This window comes from Gopherus flavomarginatus, chromosome 13 (assembly GCF_025201925.1).
Source record: "Gopherus flavomarginatus isolate rGopFla2 chromosome 13, rGopFla2.mat.asm, whole genome shotgun sequence".
Classification (NCBI taxonomy): Eukaryota; Metazoa; Chordata; order Testudines; family Testudinidae; genus Gopherus; species Gopherus flavomarginatus.
Window position 1 is genome coordinate 19,141,204 of NC_066629.1, and position 17,698 is coordinate 19,158,901.

Below are 17,698 nucleotides of genomic sequence, written 5' to 3' on the forward strand. Positions count from 1 at the left end.
TGGTCTGTTCATTCCCTCTGGGGCACCAGGCATTACCTGGTCTGTTCTTTCCCTCTGGGGTACCTGGCATTCCCTGGTCTGTTCTTTCCCTCTGGGACACTCCCTGGCACTACCTGGTCTGTTCTTTCCCTCTGGGGCACCAGGCATTACCTGGTCTGTTCTTTCCCTGTGGGACACTCCCTGGCACTACCTGGTCTGTTCTTTCCCTCTGGGACACTCCCTGGCACTACCTGGTCTGTTCATTCCCTCTGGGGCACCAGGCATTCCCTGGTCTGTTCTTTCCCTCTGGGACACTCCCTGGCACTACCTGGTCTGTTCATTCCCTCTGGGGCACCAGGCATTCCCTGGTCTGTTCTTTCCCTCTGGGACACTCCCTGGCACTACCTGGTCTGTTCATTCCCTCTGGGGCACCAGGCATTACCTGGTCTGTTCTTTCCCTCTGGGACACTCCCTGGCACTACCTGGTCTGTTCATTCCCTCTGGGGCACCAGGCATTCCCTGGTCTGTTCTTTCCCTCTGGGGCACCTGGCATTGGCCACTGTCAGAGGCAGGCCGGCTCTAGCCATGTCGTCGCCCCAAGCACGGCGGCATACCACCGGGGGCGCTCTGCCGCTCGCCGGTCCCGCGGGACCAGCGGACCCTCTGCAGGGACGCCTGCGGGAGGGCCACCGGAGCCGCCTGCCGCCCTCCCGGCGACCGGCAGAGCGCCCCCGCGGCGTGCCGCCCCAAGCACGCGCCTGGCGCGCTGGGGCCTGGAGCCGGACCGCTGCTCTTATGTTCCATTATTGTGTTGCCATGGTAAGCAACTTCCAGCCTCTCCCGTCACCTAGATGGAGCTCCCCGGATACCCAGGCTCCGACCGAGTTGTGTTCCGGATCCCGTTGCCCCGACAACGAAGCTCCGGCATCCCCTGTCTCCTAGATACCGTTGCCCTGGTAGCCGATGCCTGAGCAGCATCCTTCCCTCCCTCCTCTTCACCGCCCCCCCTCCCGTGCTGGGACCCGTCCAGCCGGGAGTGCGCAATCTCCGGCCCCGGCAGCCAGCAGGGGCTCTGCACATCCCATCATGGCGCTCAGGCGGCGGACGCTGCTCCTGCTGCTGCTGCTGCCGATGCTCGGTGAGTGCTGGCCGGGGAGTGGCAGAGAGACGCCGAGTCTGGGAGATGATAATGCCCCGGGGCGGGGGAGCGGCCGCGCCCCGCTGCACGGGGGAGCAGAGGAGAGGGGACCTGCCGTGCCCCGGTGCATGAGCAGGGCAGGGAACGGGGGACCAACTGGCCCCTGCTGCGCGGGGTAGTGGGGCAGGGGGACCTGCCATGCCCCAGTGCATGAGGATGGCAGGGAAGGGGGGACTGACTGCCCCCCCGGCTGCACGGGGTAGTGGGGCAGGGGGACCTGCCGCATCCTGGTGCATGAGGAGGGCAGGGAAGGGGGGACTGGCTGCCCCCGCTGCACGGGGTAGTGGGGCAGGGGAACCTGCCATGCCCCAGTGCATGAGCAGGGCAGGGAAGGGGGGACTGACTGGCCCCTGCTGCACGGGGTAGTGGGGCAGGGGGACCTGCCATGCCCCAGTGCATGAGGATGGCAGGGAAGGGGGGACTGACTGCCCCCCCGGCTGCATGGGGTAGCGGGGCAGGGGGACCTGCTGTACCCTGGTGCATGAGGAGGGCAGGGAAGGGGGGACTGGCAGCCCCCGCTGCACGGGGTAGTGGGGCAGGGGAACCTGCCATGCCCCAGTGCATGAGGACGGAAGGAAGGGGGGATTGACTGCCCCCTGTGGCATGGAGTAGTGGGGCAGGGGGACTTGTCATGCCCCAGTGCATGAGGAGGACAGGGGAGGAGGGACTGACTGCCCCCTGCTGCACGGGGTAGCGGGGGGGGGGGGAACTTGCCGTGCCCCAGTGCATGAGCAAGGCAGGGAAGGACTAGCTGCCCCCTGTGGCATGGTGTAGTGGGGGGGAGGAGACCTGCTGTGCCCCAGTGCAGGAGGAGGGCAGGGAAGGGGAGGACTGGCTGTCCCCTGCTGCGCAGGGCAGGGGAACCTGCCATGCCCCGGTGCAGGAGGAGGGCAGGGAAGGGGAGGACTGGCTGCCCCCTGCTGCATGGGGTAGCAGAGCGGGGGCACTCACCATGCCCTGGTGCATGAGGAGGGCAGGGAAGGGGGCAACTGACTGCGCCCATGTGCATGGGGTCTCTGGGGAGAGGGGACCAGCTGCCCCTCAGTGCATGGGGTAGCAGGGGAAGGGGTCCTCGGGCAAGAGGCTTAACTTGGAGAGCGGGTCCCTCACTGCGCCCAGGTGCATGGGGTTTCTGGGGAGAGGGAACCAGCTGCCCCAGTGCATGGGGTAGCAGGGGAGGGGGTCCTTGGGCAAGAGGCTTAACTTGGGCTTGGGTCCCTGGCTGGGCTGGGAGCCAATTGAGCAGCTCCCTGGGCAGAGCGCGCTCTCTAGAGGCTGTCTGTGTGTAGCACTCCCTATGCACCCCCATTTCTAGGTTCAGAGGGGCCAGGGACTCCCCACCTCAGTATATGCCACTCTGCTTTGGGGGCCAGGGAGGGGCTTGCAGGCACCCTCAGGGGTTGCTGTTCAGGAGGGCTGAGATGAGAGATACCCCGGCCTGCAGGGACCGGGGAAGGGCGATAGGGAGCGTCGGTGTCTGTGGCCTTGGAATCAGAATGGTTTTAAGAATATCTATATCTCAGTCAGCCCTCATCCCAGAGGGTGTCAGGAATGTGCAGCCTCTGCAGGCAGGCAGGCAGGCGGGACAGTAGAGCCTATTCAATCCAGGGCACAGGCCCCTGTTGTTTAGGGGGCCCCACATGAATGTTGGCAGTTTTAACTGCAGAAACATTTGCTAATGCAGTTCAGGAATGAGTTTAGACTCACTTGTCTGGCTATGAATAAAGGCAGGACAGGGTCGGGTGGCAGCCAGTGTGCCTGAGTGCCCTCCCCACCCCACACTGCTCCGCTGCTCTCTGCAGACAGCACACTGAAAGAGAAATCAGTATTTGTGGATGTGGGTGGGTGTGGAATTCTTACTACGGTACTATCGCATAGGCCCTGAGCCTGAAGAGACTTACACATACTTATGCTTAATTTTATGTGCTGCTTGCAGCCCTGTGAAAGTCGATAGAATTCCTCACGAGGCATAAAGTTAAGGAAGTGCATAAGTCTTGGCCTGACCGTGGCCTTGATGCCCTAGCGAAAGGGGGTTGCTGATTCTGAGACTTTCAGGACGTTCAATGCCAGCTGAGTATTTGAAAACCAAATAGAAGAGGAGATTTGGATGGAAAATTCTACTCTTAAAACTTGTCAACATGTTACCCGAGGTTCCCCTGAGCCCAAAGCTGTTAGTAACTTTAATCTATGCAAGGCGGTATCAGGACAAACCAAGGGAGATGCAGCACTTCCGTCTGCTGTGTGGCTGACAAAAACAAACCTAAACCATGTGCTTTCACTTTAAAGCCAGACACTGAATTAGTCTCCAGTATTCCCATTGGAATACCTTTCTTTACTCAAAGTCACTGCTTTGTTTAGTCTCAAACACAATAGGTTATAGAACACCCTAAGCAGATAATTACCCCTCAGGAGTTTGGAGCGATATTCAGGGGACTCAGTCGCAGGTTTCCGGTGGCCAACCTTTCGTCTGTGGCTGGAGGCCACGAGGTGATCCACTTGACCCAAACCCACAGTTTCCCCTCTTATACCTGAAAAGTTATGAGACATGTCAAGCAAGAAAATGTTACATGACTGACCAAACAGAATCAGTCATTAGGCAAAAAGCAGGTGTTACAAAAATATATTATTTAAAAAAATAATTATTAAGCAAGCAGTCAGTCTGGGAGTCATATTTCCCTAGAACAGCAGTTCGGAAATATATCCAGACTTCCTGTTTTTCACAGATGCTTACCCCAGCATATCAGGGAGTGTCAAGCCCATTTCTTGTGATAGCTAAAGCGCCCTCCCTTCCCCCCTGCCACGCCTTAATTATGCTAAGTTTCTGCAAAGGCCTACTAAATGGCTAAATACAACAACCAGAATAATTGATAGTCCACCCCAGTAATTGGCAGTGGCTTGGACACCTGGCTGGTTGCTAAAATGACCTTCTACAAACATGCCGAGGCCCCAGGCTGCAAAACTCACATTTGGAGCATTTGGGTACTCGCAGCCAGGTTTAGATGATGTCTGCACCACAGTGGCACAGCTATGGCGCTGCAGCTGTGCCCTGGAGCACCGGAGTGTAGCTGTTGTGTACATCAACAGAAAGGGTTTGTCCTTGGATGAAGTTAATCCACCCTTCCGAGAGGCGGTAGCTAGGTTGTTGGAATAATACTTTCGTCGACCTAGACGCATCTACACTGGAGGTTAGGTCGATTTAACTTAGGTGTTTAGGGCATGAAATCTGTCACAGCTCTGAGCGATGTAGCTTGGTCGATCTAATTTTTAAGTGTACACCAGTAGTCTGTGAGCTTTTTGGGGCAGGGGCTGCCTCTTACTCTGTGTATGTACAGCACCTAGCACAGAGGAGCCTTGATCTCCATTGTGGCCTTGAAGTGCTACCATAATCCGAATAAATAATAATAATACAGTTATGGGCACTGTAGAAAATCTGAAGAGCCTGTCTACATTAGGGAAATGTGCACTAATGCAACTACACCAGTGGAGTAAGTTGTGTTGATGCAAGCCCTGTTTTACATCAATGCGATACAGCTACATCGGATTTGCTAAACTAGTATAAACTTTTCTAATATAGAGACAAGGCGGGTAAGGTAATATCTTAATGGACCACCTTCTGTTGCTGGAAGAGACAAGCTTTCGAGCTGCACAATGTTCTTCGTCAGATCTGCTCGCTCATATCCTGGGACTACAATGCTGCAAACAGCTAATATAGACAGGCCTCTAGCTAGAGTTTGAATATTCCATGGTTTATAACAACCCTTTCTGGAATTCAGATCCAAGTTTGGATTTTGAATGACCTTCCCCCGCAACTCTCTGAAAATTCTGAGGCATTTGGACCCAGAGATTGGACTTCTACCCATCTCACATGAAAATATATGTATGGATGCTTTATTGTAATCAATTGATATTTGACTCAACTTATTTTGACTTGGGTTAAGTTTGTTTGTTCACTAATATATTTGATTCTACAATCACTTATATTTGTAAAATATATGGTAAAAGTCTCCTGATTTTTGTTTAATATACAGTTCACCTGTTCCAGAAGCAAACAAGTGCTGAGTCAGCTGTTGGTGCCAAAAATGGCTTCTTCAAGGCGGTGTTTTTAGCTCTAGTGCTAAACTGGTGTGTGAGTTGCGTGTAAGGATTTTCTGACTGCAAGTAGTCCCAGTGTTGCTCTATTTTCAACAGGTAATTAAAAACCAGGAGAAACAGCTCAGTGAGCTGGAGCAAAAGTGGATGCTTAATGACAGGTTAAAAAAAAATCGTTGGAAGGGTTTGGTACTGCCAATCGAGCGAGGAATATGTTGGCATCACCACCAAAGTGTAACAGAAGGGGCTGCAAGTTTCATGCACATCCACTTTACAGCTGTTGACAGAGAAAGTGATACTAGCAAATTCCCTCTTGCTCTAAATGCTTCTGATGATTATTTTATTCCTTAAGCACAAGTGGGCTGAAGGAGGAAAATGTGTTTATTGTGCAAAGAGAGAAAGCTGCTGAGCAGTAATGACCTAGCTGTGAACTTGGGCTGTCTTTATGGACTAGTTTACTTCCCCTGTGGAGGTTCAATTTTGTGTCTCTTGGACTAAACATAACTTTTTTTAGTTTTATCCCTTGGTGTGCTTGGGTTTTGAACCGTGTGTATGACTTGAATGGCCAGCAATCAACTAAGCAAGTGTACAAAGCAGAATGTTCTTTTGCAGCCCCAGTTTAGCAAACAAGGACAATAGCTGCTTTACATGATGTCTGTGGGTAGCTAGGATTCCTTAATTTCCTGCCAGTATGCCCTTTCTCTTTGCTCACGCCAAAAGATAGAATGTTGGGGAGCCCTGATAGCTAGTTCCTGTTTTTCCTGAAGCTCTTTTTGATTGGTAGAGAGGTGGTTTATTTTTTGGGGGTGGTGGTGGGTGGGTGTGGGGGAGAGTTTTACTCTTACAAGTTGTGTTCTCTGCTTTGGCATTCTTGACAGTTAGAATGTGTGTGGCGGGATTGGTGTGTGCACTGAGACAGAACTGGCCTCCCCCTCGTATATTTAGAGCTAATGCTTCACAGCTGATTGCATCAAACCCTGATGATTCCAGGAAAGAGTGTGAACTTTTTATAAAGCAGAATCCAGGCAGGGGGAGAATTTCCAGAGAGCACTATGTGCTGTGTTCAGGATCCCAGGAGGCCTAACTCCCTGTATGCAAAACACGAGCATTTAGTGCAAACCCTCCTCTCGACAGGATAAAATAACTGCTTTCTTTGCATCATCGTTTTACTAGTGCTTGGGGGCTTGTTTTGAAATTGCAGCATATAAAAACAGAGGAATTAAAGATATAAAATTAATGAGTGTAATTACATTTCCAATCTGTTTCCTCTGTCAACAGGCAGATAAGCCCTGCCATCTACTTCCCTGTTGATAAAGGCCACGCACTTCATTGGGGGCATTGTGTTTTGCTCAAAGACAAAAGCAAACCAATAAATATCAGTAATGTGTGTCGTGTAGCAGTACGGGCACACGTCATCAGGTGACGGGCACTCCTTTGCAGAGTCTGCCCAGGACCTAAGCACCATTTGATGGTCTAAATTGTAGTTAAGCAGGACATATGGCTGAATTTCACCTGCTGTGTTTCACCTACCCTTTAGTTGTAGTCCTAACTATAGTTCTGCTCAGGACAAGAAGTGCCTGTTGGACTACACTATCCAGACTCTCTAACTGGAAATTGGGCGTCTGGCTTTGCAAACCTCCAAGGTCTTGGTTTCCTTCACACCCTTTGGTCGAGGTAAACTCCCATGTGCGCATGATGCTCCCCCCCCTCCAGTTAGTTGGAGTGAGAAGGGGCTGTCTTGGAGTTCAATTATTTGACAATGCATTCTTTTCCAATGATTTAACAATGACAGATTATTGTTCGTCTGTGTCCATTTGGCATGGGGAAGCTAGTATCTCTCTGAGCTGTTGCTGTGTTGGCCTTTAGGGCAGTCAGATCCTGGCAAAGTTCTCTTTCTCATTTTAGATAAATGGAGGTCAAGCAGGCGTCCTCCAGGGATAAACTATGGGGGAGGTAGTATTAAAGATATTTTCGGCAAGAGAATTGTCTGCCGAAGTTCTGTTATCACCTCTTTTTTTGCAGTCTATTCCTTTGATTTTCATGCTGTAAGGAAGCTTTGTGTAGCTCTACTGATAAAATACAGCTGTCTAGCACATAGCTTGGTAGTGTGAAAACATTAAGACAGCTGCACAATAGAGCCTGAAATCTTTAGAAACAGTCGGGCAGCGTGATGAGTGCGAGCTCTGGAGAGGTTGCTCTACAAGCTTCTAAAGCACCTGGTCTAAGTTGCTTTCCCACAGCTTTTGGGTCTTCAAGGTACATTTCATTAGGGTTGAAACAGGAGGAGTCCCCGTTCAAACTTGACAATTGACTGGAACAAAATCTCCTGAATTTTGCTGGCAACAGATATAGGTGCAGGTTTTATAAGAGCAAACCAGGATGTACACAGTTCCCTACAGCTGAAATCTAACTGTTAGACTTGACCCACGGGTCCTCAGTGTAAATTTGAAATTTTAATCTGAGTTACCTTGTGCTGCGTAAGTTGCTTCATAGGTGACGATAATAGAATTGATTGGGTTGCGTAATGTCCTTCATGCAGGATATTGCAAAGTGCTATGGAGAGCAGGTTACAAGTTGAAGAGGAAATAAAGGTTTTGAAGCAATAATGGATGTGGTAGATAACATTAAATTGCATTCAGATAATGTTCAGGGTCGCCCTGTGGGTGGTTGTTGTTTTTTTTTTTTAAACTCATTAATCCCAGGGATTGCAGTGAGAAGGAAATTCTCTTTCTCTAGTCTTATCCTATCAGTGTGCCTGATTATTAGAACACAAATGTAAGATCACCAGGAGCATAGAGACCTCATAAATTATTTAGGTACAGCTGGTCCATTTAAAGACTCTTCTAGTTTTAATACTGAGTTCTGTGCTCCTTCAGGGATTTGTCAGACCTCTGCTGTGTATGTGTGAAAGGGTAACTGCTCAGAACAGTTGATTCAGTCTTATTTCAAGTAGATCTGCAATGACACATTTTAAAATGTGTATTATTCACCTAGGGTGAGATTTTCAAAGGAGCCTGAGAAAGCTGGGCATTTAGTTCCCATTGAAATCCAATGGGACTTTTGTTCCTAACTCCCATAGCCTCCTTGGAAAATCCCAGCCCTAATAAATGTTTGGAACAATTCAGATCCATTGCATAAACAGCCAGTGTTTGAAAGTGGCGAGTGATTTTGTGGGCTTCAGTTCTTAGATGTCCACTTTTATATGCTGCGAAAGAGACCTGGTTTTCAGAGGGCCGAATTTCAGCACTGTGTGAAAATCAGCTCCCTTAAAACTGTCTTAGTTTGGGCCTTCAAAAATGGAGGCACTGAAAACCACCAGTCACTTTTGCCAGTGTCTCTACAGGGGTCTAATGAGCTAAACTAGAAGAGTTTGATATGAAAATACTCAGAGGTTGCTAAATAGACAGCACACCATATGCTAGATCTCCAAAATATGACACGATTGTTACTTCATCAGTAATAAGTGATGGGGCAGACAGACAGGCAGAGTTGTAGGAAAGAGATTTTTAGAGAGGCCAAGGTTACATGCCAAGAGGCCTTTGCATGTTTGGTAGCAGCGTGGGCACCAGCTTGCGTTGCTGAGCTTCAGGGGTCAGACTGAATTAGGTCCCTCCTGAAACCTAACCCTCTTTCCCCTGTTCTATCGACCTGTTCCAACTGTGACATTACTACAGACATGTATCTTTAAATATGTTTTATAAAAGTGGCTACAATTTCATATTTAGGCCCCGATCCTGCTTCTGCTCCATGTGAGCAGATCCCAGTGGCTACACGGATTTGACTTCAATGAGACTTTGTGCTGTCTGTGGGGTGCACTCAAGCATAGCCAGTTGCAGGATTGGCACCTTAATCATTTGTGTGTGTGTGCATTTAAAAACAAAGAAACAAACTCCTCCGCTTTCCAGTGCAAAAGTAATCTAGTCTGTATTTTGGAATAACATAATGCTAACTTTTAAAACTATATAATGCCAAACTAAAATGTAATATGATTAGTCCAAATGACGTTTGCATACATGTGTACCTACACCACGTACTGCTCCTCCAAACTATGTATAGACATTAGTGCATTCTTTGCACTTCCCGCCCCTGCAAACCTGCAATTTAGAATTGGCTGAGCAGGTTTTGTTTAAAATACTAGACCAGTTTTGCAAAGGCATGGTTAAAACCGAGACACACAGTTTGCTCATCCATCTTTAGCACAATGATGATAAATCTTTACTTGTCTACAACAGAAATGCAAACAGATCCCTTGGGCAAACAGACAGCTAAGCTGTAAAAGGCTCTGTTCTTTTAGACCAAGATTAGCACTGGTGGGTGGGATGGGTAGAGAATATCATAGCCAGGTTATCAATCCCTGGAAAATAAAGGCCCTTACCCTGTTGTTGTAATACAGTAGTATATAGGGGCCTTAGTCATGGAGCAGGATCTCAGGATGCTAGGGGCTGTACAAACACAGAACAGAGAGACAGTCCTTATCTTGAGGATCTTACAGTCCAAACCCCACTGGAACACATCATGTAATGAAATCTACACCTGCACCTAAATATTTGCAGGATTGGGCCTAATGGGCTGCCACAGAGACTCGGGGGGATCCTTAAGGTAGGTAGATATGGTGGCCTTCGCAGCAGCCAAGTAACAGTAGTGGAAGGGGAGGTCTCCATGAGCCAACTGCCAAGTCTTCCCTCTCATGTCCCCGGCATCCGTTAATGGCACTGCACCCTGCTTGTGCGGCACGCAGCAAATGGACTTTTCCAGAGGGGCTTTGGCTGCAAACGCTCTTCTTGAAACATTTCTGGCAGAGGAACCTTTTCAGAGTTTACAGTCAACGACTCGAGTGAGGCTGTGAAGCCCAATAGCATACGTCGCTCTTCTGAGATTTATTTTATCCCTTCGAAGGATGTTGTCAGTTGCTCTTTTTTATATATTTTCCAATCGTTGTGTTAACCTCCATTTTTTTTTCATACTAAGCCCTGCAAAAGCTCTAAGATAAACATTTCTTCCTCCCAGTGGTGTTTGTTTAGTTATTTATTTTTTCAGCAGGTCACTGTTTGCAGCAGCCCTGTGATACTGTTTATTTTGTGCCACACACAGTTCTTGGGTTTACTTCCTTTTTGTTGCAACAATAGCGGCACTTTGCCTCGATAGCATCCTGTAGGTGAGGAATTCACAACACTGCAAACGTAGATAAATTACTGCATCCCAGTGGGTTTGGTAGTATTCCCACTTGCACAAAGGGAGAGAGGTTAAGATCAGAATATTCAAACTTGGCTGCCTAAAGTTGGGCTCCTACATCTGCATTTGGGCACATAAATGAGTGGGCTGCTTTTCAGAAGTGCTGAGTGACCGCGGAGCCACCAGGAACTGACCTCCAGAGCTAAACGCGTAAGTTGCAAGTGCTTGAGGTAAGGAGCCAACGCTATGTAGCTGTAAGTCATATCATCTACAGATTGCCCCAGAGCGGGACCTGTGACACACCTGTGATGAACTGGGAAAGTTCTTAATGTTTTCTCTGAATACTGTGTTGGTGCCTCAGTGTCCCCATGGCAGTTCTTAAGTATCTGGCAGAGCAAAGGGCCAGTGCACCTAAATGCCTGACACTCTGTCTCCTAGCAACTGATGGCCTGGGCCCCTCCTCTGCAAAGGTGCCAGCTGAAGGTGTTGGAGACAAAGGGATCAGGTGACCTCCTGGCCCGGGAAAGGGGCTGAGGAGAGAGGAGGGGCTGGGAGTGGTGGTTAGTCTGGAGCTGGCTGGGGTCAAGGGTGGAGGGCAGACCTGGGGGTCTGGCTCACTGACCCCCAGAATGGACCCAGCCGAGGGGTCCGGTTCGCTGTATCTACAAGCTCTGTTTTAGACCCTGTTCCTGTCATCGAATAAACCTGTGTTACTGGCTGGCTGAGAGTCACGTCTGACTGCAAAGTGGGGGTGCAGGACCCGGTGGCTTCCCCAGGACCCCGCTGGGGTGGACTCGCTGTGGGAAGCGCACGGAGGGGCAGAGGATGCTGAATGCTCCAAGGAGAGACCCAGGAGGTGAAGCTGTGTGAGCTTCTTGCCCTGAACAAGTCTGCTCCAAGGGAGAGGAGGCTCCCCAAAGTCCTGCCTGGCTTGGTGGGGAGCAGTTCCAGAGCATCGCCCGGTGACTCCGTGACAACACCACATACCAGTGCATTACTCTGAGCACCTGCAGCTCTCATTGACTTCACTGGGGCTTTTGGGTACTCAGCACTTTTCAAAATCAGGTCATGTTTATTGAGGTGCCTAACATTAAGCACTCACAACCACATAAAGGAAGGGTGTAATACACAGCTCTGGGAAAGCATAAGTGACTTAGCCAAAGCAAGAGGGGAAGGGAGCTATGGATCCTGATTCTCCAGTGCCATTTGTTAACCACTAAACAACCCCACCTGTTCCTAATGCACCATCAATCAGGAGTTCTCAGTTTTTCCCTGTCATAAACAGATAGCTAAGGGTTATTGTCTCTTTCACCTGGAAAGGGGTAACAAACAACACCTGACCAGAGGACCAATCAGGAAACAAGACTTTTTCCAATCTGGGTGGAGGGAAGTTTTGGGTGTGAGTTCTTTGTTCTTTGTCTTGGTTCAGTGATCCTCTCGGCTCTGAGAGTGATTTTTCTATCTCCAGGCTTTCCAATCTTCTGTTTCCAAGTTGTAAGTACAAGGATAGTAAGACAATAGGTTTATATTGTTTTTTTGTATTTACATGTGTGTAGTTGCTGGAATGTGTTAAATTGTATTCTTTTTGGATAAGGCTGTTTATTCATTTTTTTCCTTTAAGCAATTGACCCTGTATATTGTCACCTTAATACAGAGACCATTTTATGTCCGTTTTCTTTCTTTCTTTTTATATAAAGCTTTCTTTTTAAGACCTGTTTGAGTGTTTTTCACTGGTTAAGGCTAAGAAACGAAGGGAGGGGGAAAATCTCTTTGTGTTAGATTTACTAAGCCTGACTTTGCATACCCTCTGGGTGAGTGGGGAGAGAGGTTAGATCTCTCGGTACTTGTGTTTCAAGGACTTGAAGCAGGGAGGTTGGAATCCCTTTGTTTAGATTCACGGAGCTTGAATCTGTATATCTCTCCAGGAACCCAGGGAGGGAACATCTGGAGGGGAAGAGGGAGAAGGGAAATGGGTTATTTCCCTTTGTGGTGAGACTCAAGGAAGCTGGGTCTTGGGGTCCCCTGGGAAGGTTTGGGGGGACCAGAGGTTATCAGGCCCTAAAATTCCTGATTGGTGGCAGTGATATCAGATCTAAGCTGGTAATTAAGCTTTGGAGGTCTCATGCTAGCTTCTCATGTTCTGAACTCTAAGGTTCAGATCTGAGTAGGAGAGTTCTGACATGAGTGGCAGTGGTGTGGAAAGACAAGAATCCAGAAGCCAGTAGGAATATTATTTTCTTTTTCTCTGCTAGGGCTTTTAAGCAGAGAGAGAAAGAGTGTGGTTTTAAAAGAAACCAGAGAGAATTTTTTTTTCTCTCAGTTGCAGTTTGGCTTGCATATTAAGCAAGGAACTATTAAGATTGACAAGGGGTCTTTTGTTATACTATAGCACTCCGATTGAGAGTTAAATACCCAGCACAACACACATGCAAATAAAGTGTTTTTTCTGGTTTACTTCCCATACTAGGACCCTTGCCTTCCTCCCCGCCCCATCTAACTTGGATCTAGATGGGACATCCTTACTGCTGAGAAGTAGAACAGGAGGATCTCTGTGACCCTCTGACACCTGTTGGCGACCTGGGCTTGAGACCTCTTGGTATGAATCACAGCTCGTGCCTAGGAATAGTAGGCTAGGCTCTGTTCTCAGGTGACACTGGCCTAAATCTGGAGTAACTCCACTGAAGCTAGTGAAGTCACTCCGGATTTAGACTGGTGTAAACAGGGTTCGTCCCATTGTATGTGGTTGCTGCAGAGCAAACATTGCAACCTCACACTCTTCTATGGGCCAACCAATAAAGGATGGCAGCTGGGATGGTGTTGTTGTCAAAGGACATTGTACCCATATTGTTTAATGAAATCAGTTCAACTTTCTCTGAACCTAATTGACCAAATTAAAAAAAAAAAATCGAGAGGCCAGAGCTACAACGCCTCCAAGCCTGACAGTTCTTCACAAGCACAGCTCAAAAAGGTAGACCCATGCAGACCTGGAAAAGGCTGCTCCAAGTAGACACGCTGTCCTGGGGAAGCCAAAATGAACCTGCAGCTTTCTAAAAGTGAAGCTGCATGCTTGTCCAGGAGACCCACAGTCATGGGCGAGCATGTCATCTGAACCAGCAATCAGATTATTTTAGAGGGGAGACTTCCCAAGCCATAGGCGGTAGTGAGCCCCCTTCTTGGATGGAGGTGGGTGCATAACTGTCCTCTGAGCCTTTGCAAGCCTGCCCTTTGTTGCTGGTGAAAGGTCTTGTTTTGACAGCCCTGAATGCTGGTTGCTCTGTTTAACCACAGAACAAGGACAGCACATACTGCCACAATGGTCTCACTGAAATCAGTGGGGCTAAATGTCCTTAAAGTAAAGCATGTGCTTAAGTGTCTTGCTGGAATAAGAGGGCATTGTAGCTCTGCCCGCTGAGTTAGCGTTGTGTGGGCCAGCGTCGGAGCCAGGTGTGAAATCAGCTACTGACTTTCTCCATAGCGAATCTCTGATCAGCCTGGCCAGAGGACAGCTGTCTTCGCCCCGCTGCACTGCATGATTTAATAAACTTCCCTCCCACTCAGGGGAGGATAAGTCCTTTGAAGTCTTGTTTCTCTTCACTGGGAATGGCTTCTAAACCACCCCACTGCCCCCCTCTTCCAGTACAGAACTGACTGTGCTTTGTGACCCAGCCCTGACAGCTGTTCTGGGATTTGAGCTGGCATCTCCAGGGCATGGGAGTATGTGGGTGTTTTACAGGGCACAGGGCACTCCATTCATGTTCCAGTTTGCATTTATGGGGTTGTGTCCATGGCACGACCCTGGGGCCCCCTCCTGGAAATAACATGCGGCTGTTACTGGCTGTTAGCCAGCAGTGAACAGGAGGGCCTGCCCACTCATCAGCGGGAGTTATTGTTCACATGAATTACAGGGGTTCCCAGTAATCCAACTGCTGGCCCAGACGCCCTTTTAAACACTCCTTTTTCCTCTCAGGCCTTGTCTGTGCTCGGGAATAGCCTCATTTTTGCAGCTGGTGGCCAGAATAGCAGGCTGGGGCTGATGGCTAAGTTCACACAAGGGCATTTGCACCCATTCAGTTTATTAGGGTTTACCTTGATGACAAATAACTCTACCTGGTACAGAAGACGTAGAGCTCAAGCTACAAGTGATGTGGATAGTGCTGTCAGTTGCACATTAGTAACTGGACATAACATACATACCGGGAGCAGGTATAGATTGAAGTGTGTGGGTTGAGGGTTGACTGGAGTGAGCGGGGACAGTATTTGTCCCACAGGCAGCATGGCTGTTCCATTGCTGATTGGCCACATCTGCATTAGAGATCTGAACCACTCACCAAGCAGGTGCAAAGGCTTAGTCTCCTTCACGCACACTTACTCCAGATGGATGGCTCTTTGGAGCATGTACGCAGTGCGCGGTACCAAAAGCTGACAAACTGGATTGAGCCCCAGCGCAGTAGCTCCACCTGCATCACACAGCTCTGGAAAGGGCTATGCTAATGCAAGCGGATGCCTCTCTGGCTGTAATACTGTGAAATTACTTGGAGTGAGCATTGTTGGAAATTTCTTGCGGTTGAGTGACAAAAACGTAATGGCTGCAGCTGCTTGAATGTCTACCAAGAGCTTTTCAGTTCCTGGCTCATGCTCACTCACTTTGGAGAGAGGGGTGTCCTGCTTCTCACATCTGTCAGTCAGCCTCACGCTCCTGATGTGGTGCAATATCTTTTATTACTTAATCCTACTATTGCAATATCCCTGCTCCTTTCCCTCTTCCCTCCCCCGTTTTCTTCCCCTCAGTCCTGAGTTCAATTCCCCCGTATATCCCTCAATTTGCAGCAATAGCATTGAGGCAGGGACCATCTTTTTGTTCTGTTTGTACAGCACCTCACATGATGGGGATCTGGTCCACGACATTCTGAAGCTACCAGAATACACATAACCAAACATAATAATTTTCAGTTAAAAGCCAAAGTACCTGTGGCAGCATTCACAGCTGCTGCTCTGTGCTTGAATCTGCGTCAGATCTGCTGTCTTTACCAGCACAGAGCCGATGCGGTGATGGACGAGCAAGCTGAGTGCTTGTTTTCCTTATGGCTCAGCAGCAACACTGAGGTTGCAGAGATTTTTTTGCAGGTGCGGATGCTGGAGGTGGAAAGGACCCCCCATGGGTTATCAGGTCCTGGGCTGCAGTCTGGCCTTGGCAGTTAGAAAATAATCTTTTCAACTGTAAATGGAGCAAATTGATCTGGAATCTGCAGAAAGAAACTGGGGCCATGGTTTGAGGCACCTCAAAGGGCCTTTCCAGAGGGTGGAGCTCATCACTTTCTGACAGGCCCCTTTCAGGTGTCTCTAGCTGGGCTTCCTGCGTACAGAGGCTCCCAGAATCACCAGTCTCTTTAACCAGTCTTGGCTGAGGCTCTCTTTCCATTAGTGACTGTGATATATGTGCTGCCATGCCATTTGGGTGTGTGTCGTGAATGAAAAATTTAGCGTTTAGGCTGCCCGTGGCTGATGGAGAGCACCCCAAGGTTCTTGGTCCAGCAGTGTTTTTGGTTTTGAGCTGGACTTTAAACAGTGTTGCAGCTGGAGAATCAGTGTATTTGGCCAGTGTGTTACGTAGCACCTTCTATGCCTGATGCACGGGGGACAGGAGTCTGGTGCAGCCCCCACTGGAGACCTTTAGCTTAAGCTGTAGCAGCTCTGGAGGCCCCTGAGTCAGTCCCTGGAGCGTTGGACAAGAAGGACGCCATCCCATAAAGCTGTGCGCTCATGGGGCTACCTGCAGGGAACAGGCCCTGCATGCCTTGCAGCCTCGAAGACTCAGTTTGTGAGCGGCGGGGATCCCAAGCAGGCAATCCCACCTTAACGTGGAGAGCCATGTCCAGATGCCACATCATTGATGGATGCATGAGAAAGGGATACCTACTGGGTTGCTCTCTAAGGGCCTGGGCCTGCTAATAGTTTCATACTGAGCATAGTGAGTAACGCAGGCTCTGTATGCAGTAGTAAGTCATGGAAAAACTAGGCCATCAATATTCCAATGTAAATTCCTCCTTTACCTTCTCAGCAGGTTCCACATTTGCATTATCTAGGGAGCTGTTCTGTGGCTGAGCAGAGCCGGCTCCATGAGCCAGGGCTCCCCCATAGCTGCCTGAAGCATGAAATGCAGCAGGAGCCTCCATGTCCAATGGGACCCTGGTGTCTCATTTCCTTACAGTTGATCAGCACTTTTCATTGTCAGGGACTTAACTCGGATTACTAGATTATTGTGGGCCTGTCATGAGGAATCTTCTCTTTTAGACCTTATTATCCCAGCTTGTTCTGCAGTGCCAGACTTCTAAACAATTGCAGCCTTGCTCCCTCAGTACTGGCTGATGAGACAGTCACAGAGCTATTAGCAGCGGTTGCTAAATAAAGGGAGCTTCTGCCCTAGAGAGAATAAAGCAGAATTGGGTTTCATTTGCTGCCCCTCATGCTTAAGGAACGTAAAGAGGCTTTATTAAAAGTAAGGCGTTAGATGTTGCTGCTGCAGTGGCTGCATAGGGCAAATGCTGGATTCTGGACTCAGCATTGGACTGACTCAACTGAGAGAGCGCATGAGTGCCACTGACTCCACTTCAGTTGTACCAGCAAGATGGAAAAATGGCTTCTTTTTATTCTACATTTCTGCTCTCCCTGTTCCTACGTGGCTTAATGTTGTGTTGCAACTGGGAGCTAGGAACTTCTGAGACCTGCCCTCCTGCTCAGCCGCTGTGTGATCATGGGCAAGTGCCTTTAGCTCATTATTGCCTCAGTTTCCCATTAGTCACAGGAGAATATTACTGTGTATGTTGCTTTGAAAAGGCAAAGTAGTTCAGCATCTTTATAATTGCCGACTTACGTACCCAAGGTCTGATCCAGAACCTCCCTGAAGTCAACAGGCTTTGGGTCAGGCTAAACAAGCTGTGGGATGCAAGTGGAATTCTCCTCTGCCTTGCACATTGCTGACAACGTCAGCTGCATTCAGATTGCAGAATCAGTCTTCCTGCTGTTGCTGCCTGAAGTAGACAGGACCCAGCTTGATGTTTAGATTGTGAGTGGCGCGTGCGGAGCTGGCAGGTAGAACAGTCGTCTCACACCTTGTGAACTGAGCTGGCAACACTATCCATGTAGCCAAGCTTTGGGGCAGGGACTGTCTTTTCAGTAAGGGCATGAAACTGCGCCTAACCCACTGGGACCCTGTGTCCTGATTGGGGCTTCTAGGCGCTACCATTTAGACTAGAGGGCCTA

At 49.0% G+C, this 17,698-nt stretch overlaps 1 protein-coding gene across 1 annotated transcript in view; it reads left to right on the top strand.

The window, feature by feature from the left end:
• The first annotated feature begins 1,042 nt into the window (after positions 1 to 1,042).
• Positions 1,043 to 17,698, top strand: part of JAM3 (junctional adhesion molecule 3) — a 43,709-nt gene continuing 27,053 nt past the window's right edge. The window contains exon 1 of the mRNA XM_050921736.1: positions 1,043 to 1,117. Coding sequence (XP_050777693.1) covers positions 1,066 to 1,117 — 52 coding nt within the window. The 5' untranslated portion in view covers positions 1,043 to 1,065. The remainder of the gene's footprint in view (positions 1,118 to 17,698) is intronic.